Source organism: Sorex araneus, chromosome 1, assembly GCF_027595985.1.
Source record: "Sorex araneus isolate mSorAra2 chromosome 1, mSorAra2.pri, whole genome shotgun sequence".
Taxonomy (NCBI): Eukaryota; Metazoa; Chordata; class Mammalia; order Eulipotyphla; family Soricidae; genus Sorex; species Sorex araneus.
The window spans coordinates 74966311-74992019 of NC_073302.1; the positions used below are offsets into that span (position 1 = coordinate 74966311).

The following is a 25709-nucleotide window of genomic DNA, read 5'->3' on the forward strand; positions in this document are numbered from 1 at the left end:
TACAACCCAAGTGACAATCTATCCCTTTCCCATTATTACCACCTGTATTTCCCTCTTTAATTCCTTGAAGTTACCTAATAAATATTATTTTGGTTTAAAATATGCTCTCTATGGAAAGTTCAATTAGGCTACAGAGTTGCCAAAGAGCTATCAATTCCACGTATGTGAATTTAAAATCAAAACTGGTGCTGGCCTCTGGAATCCCAAGCAAGCTCCTTGGCAGTGAGAAGTTGGTATTATAAGAAGTGAGAGATCAGTGATGCTGAAAGAAGAATTTGGGGGAAATATTGGTAGGGTTTCCAAAGAGAGTATCTGGACATCTCTGGGAGCAATGCTGCAAAGGAGCAGGTACTAGAATATTAACAAAGTAACAGTTTGGTTTAGGATCAGTCTCAAAAAAGATTTCTTTTCTATTACATTTCTTGGTTCCATGTTCTCACTCTATATCAAACTACAAATTTGGTAATTATCTTCATACTTTATGAACTAATGAATTTTGGGTCTGATTGTAAGTAGTTCTAAGGTCATTCATTAGTTGGTGATTTTCTGAAATTTTCTGAAATGCATGGTTGTCATTTAAAATGGAAGCATTGTGCAAAGCTGTTAATGATGTATGTGAATGTGCATCCATTTAAAAGTTACAGAGGAACTTGGAATGTAACTCTGTGGTAGACTGTCTGACTGGTAGGAATGAGGCTTCGAGTTTGATCCTTGCACCACCCTACATATAAACTTGCAATTCAGGCAGTAGCATGATTTTTGACCCCCAGCACCACAACTAGGTGTGAAATCTCTGGCACACTGTGACTCAGCATGTATAACACTCCTCCAGACATCTCAAGGAAAAAGGAAAGGAAGTGGGGGGAGGGGCAAGATATTTGTGTGTGTATTTCAGAACTTCTAACAAATTATCTTTGTAAAACACAAAGAAGACCTTTTGTTTTGGGGCCACACCCTGCAATGCTCAGGGTTGACTCCAGTTTCTGAGCTGGGGCTCACTCCTGGTGGGGCTTAGGGACCACATATGTATATGTTGCTAGGGATCAAACCTGGGTCAGCCGTGTGCAATGTAAGGTCTCTACCTATACTATCATTTCAGCCCCAGACCTTTTCTTTTCTATTTTTATTTTTTGTGAGAGATTAATGGAGCAATATCATTTCTGTATTTTCTTTCCACTGTGTGACTTAAAATGTTTATACTTAAACTACGTTAAATTGGTATTCAAATAAATTTAAAAGTAGCTAGGTAAAATTTGGCATCGAGTGCAAGAGCATTTGTTTTCCCCTAAAATATTTGATATAATATAATATAAAATATAAAATAATTAAAATATTGGGGACAACAGTTTTACAAATTTGACATATGATACACTTTTAGCCATTTGGACCATACACTTTTTTCCATTCTACCAGTTTTCTTTCTCTCATGACCCTAGGAGTTCTACTGTGCTTGTTAGTCACTCGTCATTGGAAGTCACCACTTACTCCATTCCTGTCACTAGGGAGACTGTGTCAATGTGTCTTCTTGTCTATGCTCTGGTCATTAAGATGATCAGAGGATCACTAAGTCAATGATGGTTGGAGGGTTAGTTTGGGATGGGAGATGTGTGCTGAGAGTAGATAAAGGACAAATGTGATAGTCCCTCAGTATCTGTATTGCAAACCATAATGCCCAAAAGTATAGCGACAGTATTGTCTGCCATAGAGGCAGGGGGAGGTGTATGTGGGTGGATGCTGGGGACATTGGTTGTGGAAAATGTGCAATGGTGGAGGGATAGGTGTTCAATCATTGTATGACTGAAACTCAAACATGAAAGCTTTGTAACTATCTCATGGTGTTTCAGTGAAAAAAAAGATGATCAGAGGTAGAATATGCACCCTGAAAATGGGGGTGATAGGTTACTTAAGTCAAACTGCCTCATGAGCAACTTTAACTGAGATCAGAGAAAACACACGAGTGAGGAAGATAGCTGTGTAGATGCACAGTAGTTTCTGGGTCAGTATTTCTCAAGCAGGATCATATGGCCCCCAAGATATTACAAAGGGGCCACAGGTGAAAATCATGTAAAAAGGGAGGCCATGGGATGAGACCAGAGGGTTCAGTTGGCAGGGTAGAGGCACAGAAAGAAATTAAAGTAAGAAAGGGGGTTAGAGTCAGAATAAGGTTGAGAAAAACTGAATTCTTGGCTGCTCGTGGAATAACTCTAATGATAGTCAAGTTAATAAGGGTTTGCTGGGAGTCCCTCAGTGCAATGTTCTTCAATGTTCTTACACATTCTGAAATGATAGTTCTCCCAGAAATTTGGATGCTTGGGTAATTGGGATAAGAGTCTATCTGACATGATGCTGAGATTCTTAACCTGCTGAGTTATACTGTCCCTGCTCAAGTACTAAAGATCTCACAAGATCCAGGGCAATGGCTCAGAGAACAGGAAGGTATGCTTTGCAGGCTGGAGCCCTGAGGGTCTTGCCCCCAAGTAAACTCTGAAAATTGATGGGTGTGGGCTGCAGACAACTGAAAACAAACCCAAAGTCTCACAAACACCTATTTTTCTAAGCCAAAACAAAAGCAAAAATCCCCACAAATCATTCAGCTTATCCTTGAACTTTCTCATATGGAGGACACCTATTTACAGGAGAGGAATCTCTCTGTTGCCAAGTCATACTTGCTTGGTTATTGTGAATCTAGGAAAATATAGGTAAAGATTGCTCCTTAGTTTCTAAATTTGATCAGAGGGTGTGTTGGACATAAAATTAAGTATTAAATGTGTGTCTATAAAGGAACTAAATATCCCTTCCTCAGGAATCAGCAGAATCAGGTCTAAGCACTTATCTATGGGGCACAGATAATGCATCTGATGCCTCCTTAATGTCTAAGAGAGATCCAGCAGCTCTACAGCCTGACACCACTAAGCAAAGGGTGGGGAGCCATGGGAGGAACATCTGCGGAGAGCTTGGCCTTGTATTTGATGGGTCAAATATCACACAAGTCTTGATACTGTGCATACTGTGCTACTGTGCTAGGGATATTTGTCTCATTCTGTATGTGCATGTGTATATGTGTGTGTGTATGTGAGAGAGAGAGAGAGAGAAAGAGAGATAGAGAGAATAAAAATCTTTTTTTTCAAAATGTTTAGAAATACTTTATTTCCAGTAACTATTTTTTTCAATTAGTGAGTCACAGTGAGGGTACAGTTACAGATTCACACATTTTTGTGCTTGTTTTTCCCCTTTTCCCTCATGCAATATTTGAGAGCCCATCCCTCCACCAGTATAAATTCTCCACCACAAATGAACCCAGTATCCCTCCCACCTCCCAATCCCATCCCTCCACCCCACCCCACCTCTGTGGCAGGGCATTCCAATTTGTTCTCTCGAGAGAATAAAAAATCTTGACTAGTAAAAAGACACAAGATTGGATTGGGGCTGGAGAGATAGAACAGCAGGTAAAGTGCTTGCCTTGCAAGAAAGCTGACCCAGGTCTGATTCTCAGCATCACATAGAGCCCCCAGTCCCACCAGGAGTGAGCATTGCTTGATGTGGATGCACTCCCCCCCCACACCCCCCAGTCTCATATAAAAGACACAAGAACTAATGCAGATTCTAGAACACATGGGCACAAGGGTAACACTCACTATATTTTTTCATTTTTAAAGCTGAGAGTCCAGGAACTTAATGAAGATTAATTTAGTAATGAATCCAGAATTTCAGTCCAGGTTTATCTGCTTTTGGATCTTGTTCCTTATACCCACCATATTAGAATACCTCCCATAAGTCTAACATTAACTTAAGCAGATGGAACTGAATTAAATTTAAGCACACAAACCAAATTTATGATTCCCTAGGGAGATGTGCCACTGTATTAGAGAGATTTTAAGACAGCTTATGGATAATAAATATGCATATCTCCTACTAATATATATTCGTCTAAATTCATTCATTCAGCTTATCCTTTATGCAAAAATTTATTGAGTGTGCTGTAAATACTAGGGTACTGTGTATAATTAAGGGTTAATGAGTGCACGGGAAACAGGATGACAATTCAGATAGATCTACTCTTAAGAACTTATGTAGAAATTTAGAGACATAGTAATTTTAGGTATAAATAACAAGAGAATAGTGAACAAAGGAACAAAGTGTATTTATTGACCCTTGCCACTGCCGCCAATTCCTGAGTCCCACCGCCCCAGCTTTCCCGTCCGCCCGGCTCCCTCCAACCCGGCCATTTCCCAGGGGACCCACGTCCCAGGAGCCCCTGCTAGGAAGAAACGGGGGCGTGGCCGGAAAGGGGCGTGGTCTAAAAAGGGGCGTGGCCTCCTGCCAGAGCGGCCGCAGATATTATTTCCTACCTTAGCACATTAGGTATCGTCTTCTTGCTTTGAAAATCGCTTTAACACATCTCATTCACTTATGCGAACTAGCCTATCAGCTCTAAGTTTAGAAAAATTATCAGTGAATAAGAGAAGCTTAGCAAGCTTTCGTAAAGACAACTTAGCCTTAAGTCTTCATTAAAGCCCCAACATCAATCAGAAAGAAAAGGCTGAGTGTAAGGAAGACTTCTAGAATAGGAATAAAGCTGCCATCAGCAATAGCACAAACAGAGCCCCCTCCTTCTCTCAGCAAGAGGTAGTAGGAATAAACACCTACAAAGTTCCAATCCTATACTTCCATAACAATATGAAGAAGCAGCGAAAATCCCCTCCAGGAAGAGAGGGAGAAGAAAAGATACTAGAAACCTCAAAAGAGTCTCCCAACATCTACGACCTCTCAGATAAACAATTCAGAGAGGAAATCTGGAGGAGAGTCAACCTACTCCAAGCAAATATGGAACAGACATCCAATAAATTAAGGGAGGAGATGAATGAAGCGCTGGAACGGTCTACCAAGAAAATACAGGAAGAAATGAGAGCAGAAATGAGAGCAGAAATTTCAAACCTTCGAACGGAAGTCTCACAAATAAAGGAATCGGTAGATGAAATAAAAATCTCACTAGATGCCCTCAACAGCAGAATGACTACAGCCGAAGACAGAATCAGCGAGCTTGAGGATGAGCTGCAGAAAGCTTACAGACAGCAACAAATAATGGCCAAAGACCTCAAAATGGCTATAGAGCGAATCAGAGCCCTGGGGGATGACTTCAAGAGGAACAACATAAGAATCATTGGAGTACCAGAACCACAGGGAAGTAACCCCAATGAAAAAAACATAGTCAAAGACATCATTACTAAGAAATTCCCAGAGCTGGAGAAGGCAGGCGTCCAGATACAAGAAGTCCGAAGAGTACCAGCAAAAAGAGACCCAAATAAAAAGACTCCAAGGCATATCATAGTCAGAATGGCGGATGCTGTAGATAGAGACACAATTCTACAAGTAGCAAGGTCAAAGAGGGAAATCACATACAAAGGAGCACCCCTCAGATTTACGGCCGATCTGTCAGAGGAAACTCTCCGAGCCCGAAGACAATGGTGGGACATAGTGAAAAAACTCAACGAAATGAATGCCTCACCAAGAATACTTTATCCGGCTAAACTCTCACTCAAACTCGAAGGAACCATACACTATTTCTCAGATAAACAACAGCTCAGGAACTTCATAGACTCAAAACCAAACTTAAAAGAAGGTCTAAAGGGGCTACTGTAAGCTAAGGAGGAACCCCATAAGAACAACTAACCCCACAGAAAGATGACACAAAACCCCATCACAATAATCTCTCTCAATGTCAATGGCCTAAATGCACCTATCAAGAGACACAGAGTGGCAAAATGGATCCGGAAATTAAACCCAACATTCTGCTGTTTACAAGAAACACACCTGAACAAACAGAGTAAACACAGACTCAAAGTCAAAGGATGGAAAACAATCCTGCAAGCAAACAACTCCCTTAAAAAAGCTGGAGTGGCCATCCTAGTATACGACAATATAGATTTCAGGTTGAAAAAGATTAGAAGGGACAGCGAAGGCCACTTTCTATTCATCAAGGGATATGTACAACAGGAGGAAATCACACTCTTAAACATATACGCACCCAATGAACGACCGGCTAAATACTTAAAACAACTCCTTACAGACCTCAAAGAGGACATCACTAACAGCACAATAGTAGTTGGAGACTTCAATATCCCCCTATCACCTCTGGATAGATCAACAAGAACAAAACTCAGCAAGGAAACACTGACTCTGAAAGAAGAAATTGAAGAGAGAGGCCTAATAGACCTATACAGGGCTTTACACCCCCAAAAGAAAGAATACACATTCTTTTCCAGTGCACACGGAACATTTTCCAAAATAGATAGACCATGTACTGGGCCCCAGAACATACCTCAATAGAATCAGAAAAATAGAAATTGTATCAACCATCTTTTCAGACCACGAAGCGCTGAAGATAGAAGCCAACCACACACCGACATGGAGAACCAAATCAAACACCTGGAAACTAAACAACTCAATGCTGAACAATGAGCGGGTCAGAAAGGAAATCAAAGAAGAAATCAAGAAATACTTAGAAACAAATGAAAATGAGGACACGAGTTATCAAAACCCATGGGACGCAGCTAAAGCCGTGTTAAGGGGAAAATTTATAGCTCTCCAAGCATTCCTCAGGAGGGAAGAAAGGGCCCACATAGAGAATTTGACTTCACAGCTCAAGACCTTAGAAAAGGACCAGAAAAAGGAACCCAAACCAGACCGAAGGAAAGAAATAATAAAAATTAGAGCCGAAATTAATGACATTGAAACCAAAAAGACAATCCGAAAGATCAATGAAACAAAGAGCTGGTTCTTCGAGAAAATAAATAAGATTGATAAACCGCTAGCAAGACTCACAAATAAAGAGAGAGACAGAACCCTAATAAATCGAATCAGAAATGAAAAGGGGGACATTATAACAGAAACCAGTGAGATTCAAAAGATCATTAGAGACTACTTCGAAGGTCTATACGCCACAAAACAAGAGAACCTAAAAGAAATGGATGAATTCCTTGACTCCTATAATCTCCCAAGTCTGAACAAAGAAGACTTGGAATACTTGAATAGACCCATTAATGTTAAGGAAATTGAAACTGTAATAAAAAATCTCCCCAAAAGCAAAAGCCCAGGCCCAGATGGATTCACTGGTGAATTCTTTCAAACATTCCAAGAAGACCTGTTGCCAATTTTCCTCAAGCTTTTCCAGGAAATTGAAAAAACAGGAACTCTCCCAAACAGTTTCTATGAAGCACACATCGCCCTAATACCAAAACCAAACAAAGACACCACTAAGAAAGAAAATTATAGACCAATATCCCTGATGAACACCGATGCGAAGATCCTCAACAAAATACTAGCAAATAGGATCCAACAACTCATCAAGAAGATCATACACCATGACCAAGTGGGATTCATCCCGGGGATGCAGGGATGGTTTAACATCCGGAAATCGATCAACATAATCCATCATATCAACAAAAGTAAAGATAAAAACCATATGATCATATCAATAGATGCAGAGAAAGCATTCGACAAGATCCAACATCCGTTCATGATGAAAACTCTCACCAAAATGGGTTTTGGAGGAACTTTCCTCAAGATAGTCGAAACCATCTACCACAAGCCTACGGCAAGCATTATTCATAATGGAGAAAAACTAAGGGCCTTTCCTCTAAGATCAGGCACAAGACAAGGATGCCCACTCTCACCACTTCTCTTCAATATAGTACTGGAAGTACTTGCGATAGCTGTTAGACAAGAAAAAGAGATCAAGGGCATCCAGATAGGAAAGGAAGAAATCAAACTCTCACTATTTGCAGATGATATGATACTATATCTAGAGGAGCCCAAAGCCTCTACTAAGAAACTCTTAGAAACAATAGACTTATACAGTAAAGTTGCAGGCTACAAAATCAATACGCAAAAATCCATGGCTTTCCTATATACAAACAATGAGGCAGAGGATAGGGACACGAAAAAAGCAATCCCATTCACAATCGTGCCCCAGAAAATCAAGTACCTCGGAATCAGCTTAACCAAGGATGTAAAAGACCTCTACAAAGAAAACTATAAAACGCTACTCCATGAAATAAAAGAAGACATGAGAAAATGGAAACATATACCTTGCTCATGGATAGGGAGAATCAATATTGTCAAAATGACAATACTCCCCAAAGCATTATACAGATTCAACGCGATCCCTATAAGTATACCCATGACATTCTTCAAAGAAATGGATCAAGCAATCCTAAAATTTATATGGAACAACAAACGCCCACGGATAGCTAAAACAATTCTTGGGAAAAAGATGATGGGAGGCATCACCCTCCCCAACCTCAAACTCTACTACAAAGCAGTAACAATTAAAACAGCATGGTACTGGAACAAAGGCAGAGCCGTAGACCAATGGAACAGGGTGGAATATCCCTACACACAACCCCAAATGTATGATCATCTAATCTTTGATAAGGGAGCAAGAGATGTGAAGTGGAACAAGGAAAGTCTCTTCAACAAATGGTGCTGGAACAACTGGACAACTACATGCAAAAAAATGGGCTTAGACCTTAACCTGACACCATGCACAAAAGTCAGATCAAAATGGATTAAAGACCTCAACATTCGACCACAAACCATAAGGTACATTGAAGACAAGGTCGGCAAAACCCTCCACGATATTGAAGATAAAGGTATCTTCAAAGGTGACACAGAACTAAGCAATCTAGTAAAAACAGAGATCAACAAATGGGACTACATTAAACTAAAAAGCTTCTGCACCGCAAAAGATACAGTGACCAGAATCCAAAGACTATCCACAGAATGGGAAAGGATATTTACACAATACCCATCAGATAAGGGGTTGATATCAATGGTATATAAAGCATTGGTTGAACTCTACAAGAAGAAAACATCCAACCCCATCAAAAAATGGGGCAAAGAAATGAACAGAAACTTTACCAAGGAAGAAATACGAATGGCCAAAAGGCACATGAAAAAGTGCTCTACATCACTAATCATCAGAGAGATGCAGATCAAAACAACCATGAGATACCACCTCACACCACAGAGACTAGCACACATCCAAAAGAACAAAAGCAACCGCTGTTGGAGAGGATGTGGGGAGAAAGGGACCCTTCTACACTGCTGGTGGGAATGCCGACTGGTTCAGCCCTTCTGGAAAACAATATGGACGACTCTCAAAAAATTAGAGGTTGAGCTCCCATTTGACCCAGCAATACCACTGCTGGGAATATATCCCAGAGAGGCAAAAAAGTATAATCGAAACAACATCTGCACATGTATATTCATCGCAGCACTATTTACAATAGCCAGAATCTGGAAAAAACCCGAATGCCCTAGAACGGATGACTGGCTGAGGAAACTTTGGTACATCTATACAATGGAATACTATGCAGCTGTCAGAAAAAAGGAGGTCACGAATTTTGTATTTAAGTGGATGGGCATGAAAAGTTTCATGCTGAGTGAAATGAGTCAGAAAGAGAGAGACAGACATAGAAAGATTGTACTCACCTAGGGTATATAGAATAACAGAGTGGGAGACTAACACCCAAGAATTGTAGAAATAAGTACTAGGAGGTTGACTCCATGGCTTGGAGGCTGGCCTCACATTCTGGGGAAAGGGCAACTCAGAGAAGGGATCACCAACTATAATGTAGTCGAAGGCCATATGGGGGAAGGGAGTTGTGGGCTGAATGAGGGCTAGAGACTGAGCACAGTGGCCACTCAACACCTTTATTGCAAACCACAACAGCTAATTAGAGAGAGAGAACAGAAGGGAATGCCCTGCCACAGTGGCAGGGTGGGGTGGGGGGAGATGGGATCGGGGAGGGTGGGAGGGATGCTGGGTTTACTGGTGGTGGAGAATGGGCACTGGTGAAGGGATGGGTTCCCAAACTTTGTATGAGGGAAGCATAAGCACAAAAGTGTATAAATCTGTAAATGTGCCCTCAGGGTGATTCACGAATTAAAAATAAATAAATTAATTAAAATTAAAAAAATAAAAAAAGTGTATTTATTTATTTTAGTTTCGGAGCCACATCTGACAGTATTCAGGACTTATTCTTGGTTCTGCACTCAGGGATCACTCTTGGTGGTCTCAGGGGACTAGATGGGGTATAGCATGAATTGTACCATATTGGCTACATACAAAGCAATCCCTATGTGCTACACAATTCTACAGTCCTGGAACAAAGTGTATTTTTGTTTCAGATATATGAATCCATATGTACATATGCGTGCATACTATGTTTGGCAGTTGGTTATGGTTACACAGTCCTCTAAGCTTGAACAAGCACAGGAAAAATGACTGAGAAGAGATCAGTTTGGTTAGCATGGAGGATACATTAAAGAAAAAAAAACAGAATTTAAGACAGAGACTATAAAACATCATACTTTATATTAGGAAGAGTGATATGATTAGTTCTGTACTTCAGCAAAAAATATATAGCATTACAATATTTGGGACAGGCAACACAGTTTATGGGTCAAACTTGGTCTATGGTCTGTTTCTCTATGACTTATAGGTTGAGAATGGTTGTTGTAACTTAAAGCATTGTTTAACAAGAAGTGCAGAAAAATGTGGCAGAGACTGTATGTGGCACATAAAACTGGAAACATTTACTATCTGCATCTTATAGAAAACTATGCTATGACTGTGCAGTGACTCAGATGGGTGGTTGAGATACCAATTTAGAGGAGACCAGGTTAAATAGGGAGTAGTACTGTCCAGGCAAGGAAAAAATGAAGCTATGAATTAATATGGAAATGCAGAAACTTGAGGGAAGATACCCTAGATATTTGCACATTTGGGAGCTGGCATGAAATAATAGTTAAATTCAGAATCACAAACAAAAAGAGAAAGAAACAAGAATTGACCTTTCTCAAACATTATTTATAAAGTGGAGTAGAGGAAGGTGTATGAGCAACAGAAAGGTAAGTAAACATAGGAAAATAGTAAGACATAGGAAAGAATCAGGATAATCCCATGTAATCCACAGGAATGTACATTTGAAGGTGTCAGGCTGATATTGTTAAATGATATAGAGAAATTGCTGGAAGTGATATGGACCTGATGGTCTGATATTTTTCGTTCCTATATTCAGTGAGCATATTTTCTGTTCTTGGCTTTTCCTTGTGTTTGAGGGCCTTACCCAAGTGAGAACGTGATGATAATTCAGGATTACACTTCAGCTTCTAGGACACATCAGTTATCAATTAAGTTTAGCTTTAGAGGTTGTCTGTTCATCATTTTCCAAATAAGGGAGACCCATAGCCCCTTCTAACTGTCCTTAAATTACTTCTCTATATCTACTGGTGAAATTAATTAAATTTTTTTTAAATAGGATGTCCATGAGATAGACCATTACAAAGCTGTTCATAATTGGATTTTGGTCATACAATGATCCAGCACCCATTCCTCCAACAGAGAACATTTCCCACCCAACATCCCCTAACACCCCACCCTTTATCCCAAGCCTCCCTCTATGGGAGGCACTCTCCTTCTTGCTCTCTCTCTCTCCTTTTCCTTTTGTGCACTATGGCTTGCAGTGCAGGTACTAAGAGGTCACTGTATTTGTTCAGGGCTAGTGAAATGAAAAATAAGGAAAATTCAGCGCATCTTCCTTTCTGTGTATACTGAGTTGATGGACCAGATAGATGCACTCACTAGCCTAGTGGGGATGTTTGATGATCTAGATTTTAGAATTGTCATTGCAAATGAGAACCCACCATAGGAATGAAAGATGAAAGCTCATATTATCATATCAAAAGCCATGAATAAGTTAAAATTACTCCTTCACCAAAAGCAGGCAGATTAACATGGAAAAGTTATATGGAGTATCTTTTCATTAGAGGTGAAATGGCCACTGAAATGGAAGGTCTACCTGAATTAGAAACACATGATTCCATGATGTGAGTGGTACAAAGAAGTAGAAGTACACAGAGATAGGACAAAAGACGTTGAAGGACTTGGGCTTTGAAGTAGGTGTGGGACAATGAAAACCACACTTTAAAATATGCTTCCACATAAATGATCTCAGGCATTTGGTATTAGGGTAGTGAATTTTGGAGGTTGTGGCATTCAGGATTAATCAGAATAAAGTGAAGGTGGTAGGGGGACAGCTGACTTTAACATGTTGCATTTGCACTGGTTTTGAGTGGAGGTTGGATTTCCAGGTATAACTGGTGGAGTGAATGGCATACCACCCAGGAGGTCTGGGTGCAGGAGTGTGGAGGACAGCAAGTCAGAGGAGCCATCAATATGGAACGGAAAATAGTTAACTCCTAGCTGGATGGGCCCATTCTCCAATATGATTTGTTCAGAGTCATGTGCATTGCACATGGTGCTGAGTCCAAGCAATATTCTTTAACTAAAAGGACCTAGATTGCCCTTGCTTGGAGCTAGAGACTCAGAACTGGTGATGGGGCAAGGCTTTTGCTAGAATATGGGTAGTAGACCAAAGCGCCACAGGAGAAGCCAAGGGAAGAAGCCAGTAGAATTCTTCCCTCTAGGACGAAGGCACCGGTTCCAATGGCCAGACTGATCTTAGATTATATTCTTCCTATGAAGAGAATCAAATGGATGCTTAAGAGTGAAAAGGAACTAGATTCTGCAGTGTGTTCTTGTTTCAAATGCTAAGCCATGCAGCACATTGTGTAGACACTGCTTGAGCTTCCCACCCACCAGCTCTGGAGTGGCCCTTTCTGGCTGTGCACTCTTCTCACCTCTTCCAACCATCCATCTATTGCATCATCCCTTCAAAAGGAGAAAAACAACATCTGTCTCCTGTCCACCTTCATTTTCTTATTTTTGCATTCTGGACTACACCTGCTGGTGCGCAGGGCTTACAACTGGCTTTGTGCTCAGGGATCACTCATGGTGGGGCTCAGGGGAATCATATGGGTACTGGCACCAAAGATTGAAGCCAGGTCAGATGCATACAAAGAAAGCACCCTACCCATTATATGGCCCCATCACCTTCTTTTAAAAGTACCCATCTGAGCTGGAGCAGTATCACAGCAGGTAGGACGTTTGCCTTGCATGTGGCTGACCCGGGTTCAATTCCCAGCATCCCATATGGTCCCCTGAGCACCGCCAGGGGTAATTCCTGGGTGCAGGAGTAACTCCTGTGCATTGCCAGGTGTGACCCAAAAGGCAAATAAATAAAAAATAAAATGAATAAATAAAAGTACCCATTTATCCTCTACCACTGCTGAAAAATAGTTCCTCAAAAGTGGAGTATTCTTAATTACATTTGTAGTATTAGAATCCCAATAATATCTGCCCAGCCATAAATGTAAGAAAAATTTGTTACTTAAGGTCACATAGCCTTTGCCAAGGGATCTATCAAATTTATCTCAATAAATATCTCAGATTAAAATGTAACCGAAGCTGCAGAGATGGTGTGGTTTTTTAAGTGTTTGCCTTGCTTCCTACCAATCCTGGTTTAAATTCCAGTGCTGCATATGATCCCCTAAGCATGTTAGGAGTGATAGATCCCTAAGCACAGAGCCAGGAGTTAGCCCCGAGCTGGATATGGTCCAAAATACACCTCACCCCCTGCCAAATAAGAAAATGTAGGTGACCTTTTAAACAGGGGTTGTGATTTTTTTTTTTGAGGGTCACATCTGGCAATGCTCAGGGGTTACTCCTGGCTCTGCACCCAGGAATGGCTCCTGGCTATTCTTGGGGACCAGATGGAATGTCTAAAACCTACCACTTCTCAGCTTTAAACTGTTCCTAAATCTTCCCTGACAGCAGTTGGGCTCAAACAACCTTTGAGATTAGTTTCTGCTTGTCCAAGTCCCATTGGAATCTACCCAGAGTAGGCAACACACTACATTCGCTTCAGTGAGATAATATCTGAATAAAAACACTTCCCACAGTGATTTAAACACCACTAATTTGAAATCCTAGTTTCAAATTTACCAACTGAGTCTGTCTCCTCATTTTCAAGGTGAGTGGGTCATTAATTGCATCCTCTCACTGGGATATTTGAAAATGCCACATGAGTTCCTGGGTATAAGGATGTCCTGCCTGGCATACGGCAATTGCTTATTGCATGTCAGCTCATGTTATTTCTGTTTACCCCAGTAGAGAGCTTTTGAACACATTTTTGAACACGCTTCCCACACATATAATTATTTATATATTTATAAATAAATAATCCCACATATATAATTATTTCAGCAATTATTAGAAGACACTTAGAAATTATAGACATTTCCAGTATTCCTTAGGTACTTTCTCCACTTTTCACTTGTACAGATCAGCATATCAATCTGGACCCTGTGCCCTTAACAAAGTAAAAACAATAAGCACACCAATGATTCAATTCATAGCTCTCAAACAAGGTGAAACCCCCAATATGAGAGGCTCAACTGAAGGATTTCCTAGGAGGAAACCTATTTTCTTTCATTTAATGGAGGCAATAAGAAACATTTGGGTGAGCTTCAAAAGAAAATGATACGAAAACATCACTGCACACACTTCATTTAATTCAGGCACAGAGCACAAGTCTTAACTACTGGGGGAAGGCAACTACCAGAGCCAGTAGAAGTCTAAGGAAAATTTAGAGCTTGGCGGGGGGAAAAATGTTGGTTCATGATTCAAGGAAATGGTTAGACACACAGAGAGCATTGTTGTGAGTCACCACAGGAAACTCAAGACACATACCAGTTCCTTCTTCTTCATGCACTCCATGAGGATGATGAACAGATGCTGAGCTTGCGTTCGAGTGTATGTAAAAGTCTTCTGGATGGTCACCAACAGCTGATCCCTCAAAGATTCGTTTATAAGTCTGCAATTGAAAAACAATGCCCAAACCAGGTCAATCTATTTCCTATTAAGACATGATATTTGACATAGGAAAGTATTATGAAGATTTATCATAGGTGAGAATTATTTCTATTGTATTTTCTCACAATAGTGAGACTGTGATAAATAAATTTTAAAAAATAACAAACGTACAATAGAAAACCTGTGTTAAAGTGGGAGAGAGTGTACAGTGGGTAGAATTCTTGTCTTACATGCAGCTAACTGGGTTCAATCCCTGACACTACATATGTTCTGAGCACCACCAGGAGTGACCCCTGAGCAGAGTCAGGAGTAAACTCTGAGCACAGCCAGATGTAATCAACTCCTCCCCCACAAATTCATTTTAATATTTTAGAGCCTAAAACAATAAAGTAAGAAGATTGATGACTTTTTTGTCTCCTTGTTTTGTATGGTATGAAGCTAATGTCTTGTTCATTTATGTCTTCAATAAATCATTTGCACCTTGGTAAGAATTTGCTGCCCTGTTTATTTGAAAGAGACTTAGATTTCAACTTTGAATTTCTATCTTAATTGTGGAAATATAAGCTACATCTCAGTAATGGATTCCTGAGTTGGATGAGGGCTCATATTTCCTCTGAAATCATTCCATATAGGTCACAGTTTATCTTCCCTTCCACTTCACTCATTTATTTATGTTTAACATTACTGTATACCAGTCAATCCAAATCTAACCCTTAAGGAAGTATTATATTGAATATTTGAAAGAAAACAATATTTTAAAGATTGTTTTCATACTACAGAAAATTAAGAAAGGAGGATTTATTCCATCCAAACAGTGTTTAATTATCTATGGAATATGGACTAATCTCTAATATTTATCTGCTCTCTTACTAGCCTGGGGAGAATTGAGTTACCTCTGTGGGTCATCGAATAAAAATTGACTTTGTTATTAGCAGGTACTGCTCAGACCCAGGAAGATGACATTGCTTTCAAGGAATAGTGACAGAAGTATCATAAGTTGTCTGCTATTTTACAGTTTGAAAGTATCTTTCATAAAATACCACTAACTTCTATATGCGATAGTAGAATACAATTATTTCAGCTGGCGCTTGAAGCAACATTAAAGGCTAGAAATGTATACAATTTAAAGAGGAGGACATTTAAGTCTTGAAGAGGCAGGTGCTTAAAGTCACTCAACAAGGAAGAGGCAGGGCCTGGACGAGAATCTCATTGTGCTGATTCCTTGTCCAGAGCTGTTTCCATGGTAGCATCTGCCTCTTGTTACACCAAGTGCACTACACCAATGATTTTCTCATAAATGTGGCTACTTGTACAGGAAATTATGAAACTTCCTTTAACACGAAAGCATGAAAAATTCTGTTGTTACAAAAGAGGGAAGGCTTAAAAATGTTTTCATATAGGTAGCCTGTTGTGCTGCAGCGTGGGTAAGAATTCACTTAAACCTGATAAGATATTATGGTGACCCTGTATGGGCAGGACACAATCCCCAGGGTAGAATTATCCCAAGGATCCTGGGAAGCCACTCAGAGGGAAACAGGATTGTGTTTCCCTTTTCCCTGATCCCAGGAAGACTGATATCATGAATATTCCCATTTAGAAAAAGACAATGGCCTAGAACCACTCTCAACATTATTAAATTATTCTAGAGGGCTTTGTGGGCCCAGGTGCGGATGAGTCGGAAGCTACTCATTCACTCACTTAAAACAGCCTAATGATGACAATTCAGTGTCACACACTGATGCACTGCGTTACTGGAAACTGGGATAGATAAGATGTACTCTCCAAGCTCAGTGAACGTCCATATCACGGGTGTGGAAAGACCTGAGCTGGCATTTCAACTGTGAACAACAGTGGCCAAGAACAGAAACACTTATGAGAGATGAATCTAATCTAGGGGTAAAGGGGTGAATCCTTTGAGGAAACACTGTTTTGAAGAATGAATGAACATTAGCAGGGATGGGAACAGGGTAGAGTGGGGCCTAATAGAGGCATTCTTGGCAGATAAAACAGGATACGTAGTTCTGGCATGGAGAAAATAAAATGTCAGTGTCATTGGAGCATAGAAAGCAAAGGAAAGAGAACAAAATGCCACTCCAAAAGGGGAGTGCAGTTATAAGATTATGAGAAACTTCCAACATCATATTAGAGATCTTGGATTTTCTCTCTCCGGCAATAAGAACCCACTGTAAGGTTTAAGATAGTGAGCGACCATGGTTTTACATGTGTTGCCAATTGATTTTTTTGGAGAGTAAAGTCATGAATCTGTGTTTACTTTCCTATGAACCCACACAGATGTTTCTAAGAAGTTCAGACATCTCAAGCACACATACTTGTATGAGATTAGGAACAGAGAAGACTCCTGATTAGCCGTATGACAGATTCAATCATTTGTCTGCAGGTGTCTAATTTTGATAACATCACAATTTTTTTCTGCTGACAACCATATGTAATGAAATCTCAGTTCCCTGAGGCCATTAACTGTTTGAAAAACCTATCTGTCACTTGTATGCGGTCTGTCACTTGGTAAAAATTGAGGAATGATGTGTATCTTAGTTGATTACAGTCTTCTGTGGTTATAAGAACTGAAAGACATTTGAGAACCATATAATTTTTAGCCCTATTTTGCAATGGATTGAAGTTGTGGCTTTGGCTAAAGCATTTAGGAATACAAACCAAAGTAGAATTTGCTTTTTCCAAAGAATAGGATGCTTATCATGGATGGAGCAGATGGTTTTAGGTAAAACAAAGGTGATTTTGTCTTTCCAAAGTATTAATATATGTTCATTAAACATTATGTCACCATCATTCCTGTCCATATTCTGTTTTTCTGATTGCATCAAGAGAGAAGCCTTCTCTCTCACTTTTTCTCTCCCTCTCATTTTCTCAAGGGCCAACTTGGCAGTATTTGGAAGCTACTTCCACACTTGGTGCTCAGGAATGATACCCAGCAGTGTTCAGGGGGCTATGAAATACCTGGTTTGAATCTGGATATCTTACACATGGAGCATGAATCCCAGCCCCTGAACCATCTCCTAGCTCCTTGAACTATCTCCCTGACCTATATATTTTATCTTTCATGCTGCTGTGTCATAAGAGCTGCTCAATATTTGTCAAACTTTTGCTTTAAGCAAAGAAACCACATCTACTGTGTACTATACTTTTGTTAGATTGCTTGGTACACTGGCATTTAAAAATATTCCGTGTAATTGAAATGTACACAGAAAATTGTAAGCTATGGCATACAACAGGTGACAGAGATAATCCCACTTTATCTTCACTACAATTTGTGAGAGAAACATGAATTTCATTTTGCACAGGGAAGACCATGACTCAGACACGTTCTTTATGCTTGCATTGACTGCAATGCTTGTATTGGGTCTATTGAACTAAAACTTCATCCACAGCACTATTTTTTTCTGTTTGAAATCTATAAATACAAATTTCAGGTTTCTAATTATCTTCGCTAGAAGTCAAAATTCAAGTATATTTGTTGTAAATGGTTTTTACTTTTTGTTGTATGGAGAGAACATCTGAAAGAAATCAATCAAGGTGGAGAAATTAAGGGAAAACTAGGAAATGAGAACAGTGATAAAGTTCAGTTAGATTATTAAAGATTATTTTTGCTTCCAATATTTCACACGTATTTGCTATGCTGACCTAGATATTTTCTTTTTGACACAATCTTGAAATTGTTGCTTTCTTAAATTAGCTCTTCTTAATTTATATTTTCAGTGTACAACACTGGAACAATTAAAAATATTTTACTGTGATATTTTAATTGTTGGCAAAAATAGAACTTTAGATTTCTATTTTAGATTTCCTTTTTATGGCACTAAACCAGCAATTGAACATTTCTTGACATCAAAACATAGTCATAGTATTATGTGAATTTTCAGGTCTAAAATTATATCTTTGACAAACTTTGTGCTTATTTATGGAAACTGTTAATTTGTGACTCCATATGTACTAATATTATTTTTGGTACACCTCAAATTAGAAGGATTTCTGATTTAGAAAATGTAGTTGTTAAAGTGAGGGAAATATATATGGCATTTCTGTCTTCATTTAAATTCTAATGATCTATGATTTTTTAAAAAGTGAGGAGTTTGTTAAATGAGTCACAGATTTTGAAATGGGTCAATGTCCATCCAGTTCTTCAAGTAACCACTAAAATATCCCAGTTTTCAATTAGTATTCAGTTTAACTGCTAGTTATACAGCTCAAATGTAGTCACTTCTCTCAATTTTTTATCTGCCAAAATTAGAATTTGTTCCTAGATTTAGTAATTAGAAAATGCATTTAGAATTCATTGAGATTCAAAGATCTTGACTTTTGAGGAGAGGAAGCCTTTTCAAACCCTGCCAAAACATTCTCTATTAATTTATTCAAATACAAAATGAATAAAAATATTAATTTAAAAATAAAATTTTATTTACATAAATTTAGGTTGTTAATATTGCCACATTTAACTTATTTTAGTAGTCTAGAGGTCTTTTCCATTTTATGTGTTTTGGTTTTTGTGCCATACACAGCAATAGTCCTGGTAGGGACTGGTAGGGTTCAAAAGACCATATGAAATGCTGAGGACAAACCCGGTCAGCCATATGCTAGGTAAGACCTTACCCACTGCATTATCTCTTTGGCCCCAATATTTTTATTTAAAAAACCCATCCATCATGCCATGAATTCACAGGGAATGGATTCCAGTAACCCAGGGTCCTTTCCATAGGTTCTCACAAAGAGTCTTCTGGGAGGAACAGGCTAGTGCCTCAGTTGAACAAAAGTCCCTTTCTCCTTGGCTTCCTTAGTTTTCTCTCTTTTTCCTTCACAAGTTTCAGGAAGCTGTCTCAGCTCTTAGAATGCTATTAAGTAATGTAATACAAACATTTATTTTCTTGCCCTTGACTTGCATCTGACAATGCCAACCTCATGCTGGGTAATACTGTAGACTCTTCTGGTTTTGCCATGGGAACAATTTTTTTTGAACAGTGCCCACTCCCTTTAGGCTACATCATGTTTCCTGTAGATCCTCAGGTATGCGGCCAAAGGAAAAATGTTGTTTTCTCAAAGGTGTGTCTCTCATCTTTCCCTTTGTGTTGGTCATTTTGACAATTTTCAGAATTAGTGAGTTCTACTTAGTCTCTCTAGGTTCCCCAAATAGATCCTCAGCTGCCACAGGGTTAGAATTTACGTCTGTAAAAGACCAAGGGGGTATGAGGAGTACTGGGATTGCATTCTCAGTTGGTGTTTGAAAGACATAATTTGTCAGGCTGGGGAGATAGCTCGGTGGGCTGGTGACATGCTCTGCAGAGTACTGCCTGGGGCACTCCTAGCACTGAACTTGGAGTAGCCCCTAAGCACCGCTGAGTGTGGCCCCCAAATCACTGTCATCCCGTTGCTCATCGATTTGTTCGAGTGGGCACCAGTAATGTCTCTCATTGAGAGACTTATTGTTACTGTTTTTGGCATATCCAATATGCACGGGTAGCTTGCCAGACTCTGCCATGCAGGCTCGATACTCTCGGTAGCTTGCTGGGCTCTCCGAGAGGGGCGGAGGAATCGAACTCGGGTTGGCTGCATGAAAGGCGAACACCCAACTGCTGTGCTATTGCTCCAGCCCCAAAATAACAAAACTAAAAGACATCATTTCCAATGAAATCTTTACTGCCTCATAGCAAAATCAAATGTCATTATTTACTTGAAGTCAAGGCTAATTAGTAACTATAGCATTAAGGACACATAAAGATGACACATTTGGCCTAATGTTGTAGAGAATGGTATTTTTCCCTTCTTTTTTATCTTCATGTTTAGTGAGTTATCACTTCCTTCCGATGGCATGGCACTAGATCATAAGTAACAGCATGATTCTTTCCAGAGAGACAGGATAACATTGTGAACAAAAGGTTATAGTTGCCATGATCAGGCTGTCTGTAGTTCAGCTGTCACTTGCTATGTGATCTTCTGCAAGCTACTTTGTTCTTTCATATATTTTGGGGATATGTATGTAAAATGAGAATCATAGCAGTAACATATCTCCATAGACTTGGAAATGTGAAATAATTTTATCTTTGTAAAGGGCCTTCCACAGCAAGCTTGACATACATATTTGCTATTATTATAACACAGTCCTATAAAGATTCTTGTTCACTGACATCTTCCATCTTGTTAAGTGCACAATCAGTGGGACCTCTGGATGCAGTGGACAGTTCTCTTCTGAGATCAGCACACCTGGTGAGCCCTCTGATGTAAGATCATTTCCAATCCAGTATAGAGAAATAATTTTTTTCCCTTCTGAGAACTAAAGCCATTCACTTCCTTGGGAAATAGAGATGCTTAGCAGATTTGGTGGTGTATCTATAGTGGAGCCTTGCAGAACTTCATGGAGACATCTGCACACTTATTTATGCTTACATTCAGTACATAGTAGAGGCCTCCTGTGTGCCAAGAACCATGCGAAGGGTAGAGAGATAAACGCTCTCATCTAGGCATCATGGAACTCATATTCATAAAAAAGGCAGTGCTTAGGTCAGGGTGTGTGTGTGTGTGTGTGTGTGTGTGTGTGTGTGTGTGTGTGTGTGTGTGGTAGTGGTAGTAGTAATAGGCACTAAAAAATGCAAATAGGCATCTAGATCAAGAAAGAAAGCAGTTGTAAATTCTCTGCTTTTATCAACATTTTCAAAATACTTATGAGTGACTATTGACTGCCCTTTTTCTCTCTCCCATCCCTTGACCAATCTTTAAAAAATATATGATACTTTACATTTAATCAACTGTTACAAGAGTGAATTTAAAACAAGGCAACTATGGGTATTTATCAATGCATATCATTGCCATGCAGTGTTGTATTTGTACAGATCACTTGATGAGTTGCCAGACTCCTAGATCAAGACATCAATATATTTGTTTTATCTGTATGCTTATAGTTATCTCTGATCAAAAGATAGGATCTCTTCCTCCTTCTTGAGTCTGGGGCTCTTAGTTATCTTCATTAGCTGAATATAAGAAAGTTATTGGGACTCTCATAATGAGATTTGTTAAAGCCTGGAAGTTTCTGCCAACGCCCTTTTTAACACTGTTTCTTGAGATTTTCGTTTTGAAAGAAGCCAGGTGACGTGTAAAACGTCTAACTACCTTTATGCCACCAGGGGTAGCAGTGACAGCCTGCCCTTAGTTCTTTCAACCATTCCTGATCAGACACTAGAAATGGAAACAAAGAGCCTTGTTGGATGCCCCAGTTCCAGATGGAAAACTGAGGCCCAGACAGAAAGCTCCAGTTGAATTTTTGTTTAATTTTGGTTTGGTTTGGGGATACTCAGCAATGCTCAGAGAGAACTCTTCTGACTCAGTGCTCAGAGTCGCTCTTGGAAGTGCACAGTGAACCATGTGGTGCTAGGAATAGAATCAGGGTATCCAAAATGCAAAGCATTTTCTCTGTCTTTTGACCCGCATCTTCTCCCATCAAGCCCCATCAATTGGACCTTGATAGACATCTTCAGTCATTCAAACCTCTCCAGCTGAGGTGTTAGAGATCATGGTGTAGAAAATAATTTTCCTATCTATACCTCTTCCTAAATAAATTACCCACAAAATTATCTGTACAATAAATGTTTTACATATCATCATGACCTAAGCACTGCCTTTTTTCATGAATACCTTTATTATCCTACCATTTGTACTTGTTGAAGTTTACGTGTAAGGAACGTCTTCAAAAAAGTACATGCATGCTTTGATCAACGTTTAGTATTCAGATTAAGGCACAACCAAAAGTGGTGGGATATTTTTCTTCGTATCCTCACATCACTTTTGGGTCTCTTTGAATAGAGGAAAAAAGTGTAGCCAAAGGATACAGGGACAGCCACATACTCAGGTAGCTTCTCTGCTGCCAAAATTGTATGGAAAACACATCCTCTGAGTTCATTCCAAGAGAAATCCCACCAGATAAATACAATACACAGCCAGGCAAAAGGAAGAGTCAAATGTCTATTGTTTCAGATTTCTAAAATAGAAAAAATCAGGGCTACTCTGAGATAGAAGGGCAATTTGTACAGGAAAAACACTGGCACTGGTGCATCCACATGCTTTCATGTTGGATACACCTTCATTCAGAAGAAAAATTAGCCAGCATTTTAGAAAATGGGGAAATATTGAAATTGTAGAGGATGAGATGGAAATTGGGTATAGTCTGCTCTGTTTAAAAGAACTTAGTTCTTGGGGCTGGAAATATAGTACAGTGGGTAATGCACTGCTTGCCTTGGATGCAACCAACTCAATTTCTATTCCCTTCACCCCATTTTGTCCCTTGAACATCATCAAGAGTGATCTTTGAGTGCAGAGCTAGGAGTAAGCACTGGGCACTGCCTAGAGAGAGATAGAGAAAGAAAAAGAGACAGAGAGCGACAGAGAAAGAACTCAGTTTTGCAGCAGCAAACTTCCTCTAGTTACTGAATTTTACCTTCCTAGGATCCTAGGAGGACTTATGGGTAATTGCAAAGACCATGTATTGGCGGGGCGTGGGAGGGAAGAGAGAGAGAGAGAGAGAGAGAGAGAGAGAGAGAGAGAGAGAGAGAGAGAGACAGAGACAGAGACAGAGACAGAGACAGAGACAGATACAGAGAGACAGACAGATAGAGAGCGGGAGGGAGGAGAAAGGGAGGGAGGGAGAGAGAGAGAGAAAGAAAGAGGGAGGGAGGGAGGGAGGGAGGGATTGAGAGTGGGCTCCGTGGGCTGAATGTATGCTCTGCATGTATGCATGTGGGAGAGTGGCTTTTTTTTTATTTTTTTTTATTTTTTTTTTAAATTTTTTATTGTGGAAAGTTACAAAGTTACAAAGTTTTCAGGTTTAAATCTCCATTATACAATGCTCGAATACCCATCCCTTCACCAGTGCTCATATTCCACCACCAAGAATCCCAGTATAGCTCCACCCCGCCCCCTCACACCCCAAACCCCCCCACGCCCCTAGCCCCCCCACCCTAAGCCCCCCCCGCCTGTGTAACTAATAAATTTCACTTTACTTTCACTTTGATTGCATACAATATTTCAACAAAACTCACTATTATGGGAGAGTGGCTTTGATCTCAGGCACTGCATGATCTTCTGCAATGCCTGGAGCAACCCCTACTCACAGAATGTGGAGGAGATCCTGAGTACTGCCAGGTGTGCCTCAAAAATAAACAAAAAACACAAGTTCCAGCTCAAATTGGCCTGGGCAGATTATGAAGTTTTGAACGAAAGTTCCTAACCATTCTGTTCTTACTTTCCTTGTTGACAAATGGGATAAAAGCGTTTATGAAACGAAGTGTTTAGACAAATCTTTTGTATATGGGAACTTTAAAGATAACAAATAATTTCAGGGCCAATTTGATAGAGTTTATGGCTTACATGTCTCTGGTTCAACTGCAGTATGACATGGCTTTCTGCACATAGCAGAGTGAAGTCTGAGAGGACCCAAGCACCACTGGAGTGACCAGTATTGAATCTGTGGGCTCTTACACTGAACCACTGGCTGAGATTCACTGGGAATGATCCCCTGGCTTCTTGAGTACTGCTTGGGAGGCTTGTCCACCAACAGTGCTAATTTTAATTAGCATTGGAGGAAATGAGGAGAGGGTCAAAAGTCTGGAGAAAAGGACTTCTAAATAGAAATTACCTTTAAATTAATTTATAACTTGCCAAAATACTATTAACTCCACATTCTATTCTATCAATGAGTCAAAACATAACTCTCTTCACCTTTTTGTATATATTCTCTGAAATATTCTATCAATGAGTCAAAGCATAACTCTCTTCACCTTTTTGCATATATTCTCTGAAATATTAGTTCCTGTTTTTAAATATTTTTCTTTTTTCACAGATTATCCATATGCAATTGTTCATTGCTTTTCATCCATAGACAAACATTAGTCTATAATAATTTCTTTTCCTTCCTTATTCTTTATGTGAATGTGGAAACTCTTATATCATTGAATAATTTATAAACCACTGAGCTTCATAGTGCCAATAAAAATGGACTATTTTCTAAGTATTGAGATTAGTTTCTTTTTAAAAAATTCACCATGAATTACAAACCGATGACTGGGTTTCAGGAATACAATGTTTCTACACCAATTCCTTCACCAGTGTCTACTTCTGTCCACCAATGCCCTGGAGATAACTTTCTAATTGTTCGTGTTTCACTGTGCAGTGCACTGCTGATTATTCCCTGGATGACTGATAGCATTGTGTTTATGACTTTTATTTTCATTCTTGAGGAGGAGAGGACATTTGTGGTCTATTGGCTATAAATGTCTTTCTTAGTATCATTGCCAATCTATCACCGATGTGTTTTCAGAATTATTCTTTTTTTGGGGGAAGTGGTGGTGGCAGGGGAATATTTAAGCCACACCCAGCAGTACTTCAGGGCTGTTCCTGGCTTTTCTCTCAGGAATTACTCCAGGCAGTAATTGAAAGGCCAAATGCAGGTGTCAGGGATTGAGCCAGTTGAGACAGCACTGTAGGACAAGTGCCTTAACTTCTGAGCCATCTTACAGGGCCCCTATAGAACTATTCTTAACATGTCATTTTCAGGAAATAAGTACTAGTTGGTTAAAATTGGCACTAAACAGGAAAATAAATGGTCACCCCTGCACTAGAAATCATAAAACAATTAGACTACCAAAACTTAAAACCAAAAATATTCAAGTGGTAAATGAATCACAATTTTAAATTTGCCACAAGGCAATAAATTGTGGTCTCATAGACTTAGAGAAATCTACACACTTATATTTACTCAAGATCTTTAGATGTCACTATTTTCAGAATACTCTTGATTTTTGCTTAATATCCCCAGAAAATACAGTAAATATGTACATTCACTCTAGGACAGTTGCCTCACAATTAGAACAATTAAAATGGATTTATTGAAACTGAACAGAGATATTCATAGAATCAT

At 39.5% G+C, this 25709-nt stretch overlaps 1 protein-coding gene across 1 annotated transcript in view; it reads right to left on the minus strand.

The window, feature by feature from the left end:
* Positions 1-25709, minus strand: part of TRPM3 (transient receptor potential cation channel subfamily M member 3) — a 608677-nt gene that overhangs the window by 209676 nt on the left and 373292 nt on the right. Inside the window, 1 exon segment of the mRNA XM_012932570.2 lies at positions 14657-14780. Within this exon segment, the coding sequence (XP_012788024.2) occupies positions 14657-14780 (124 nt within the window).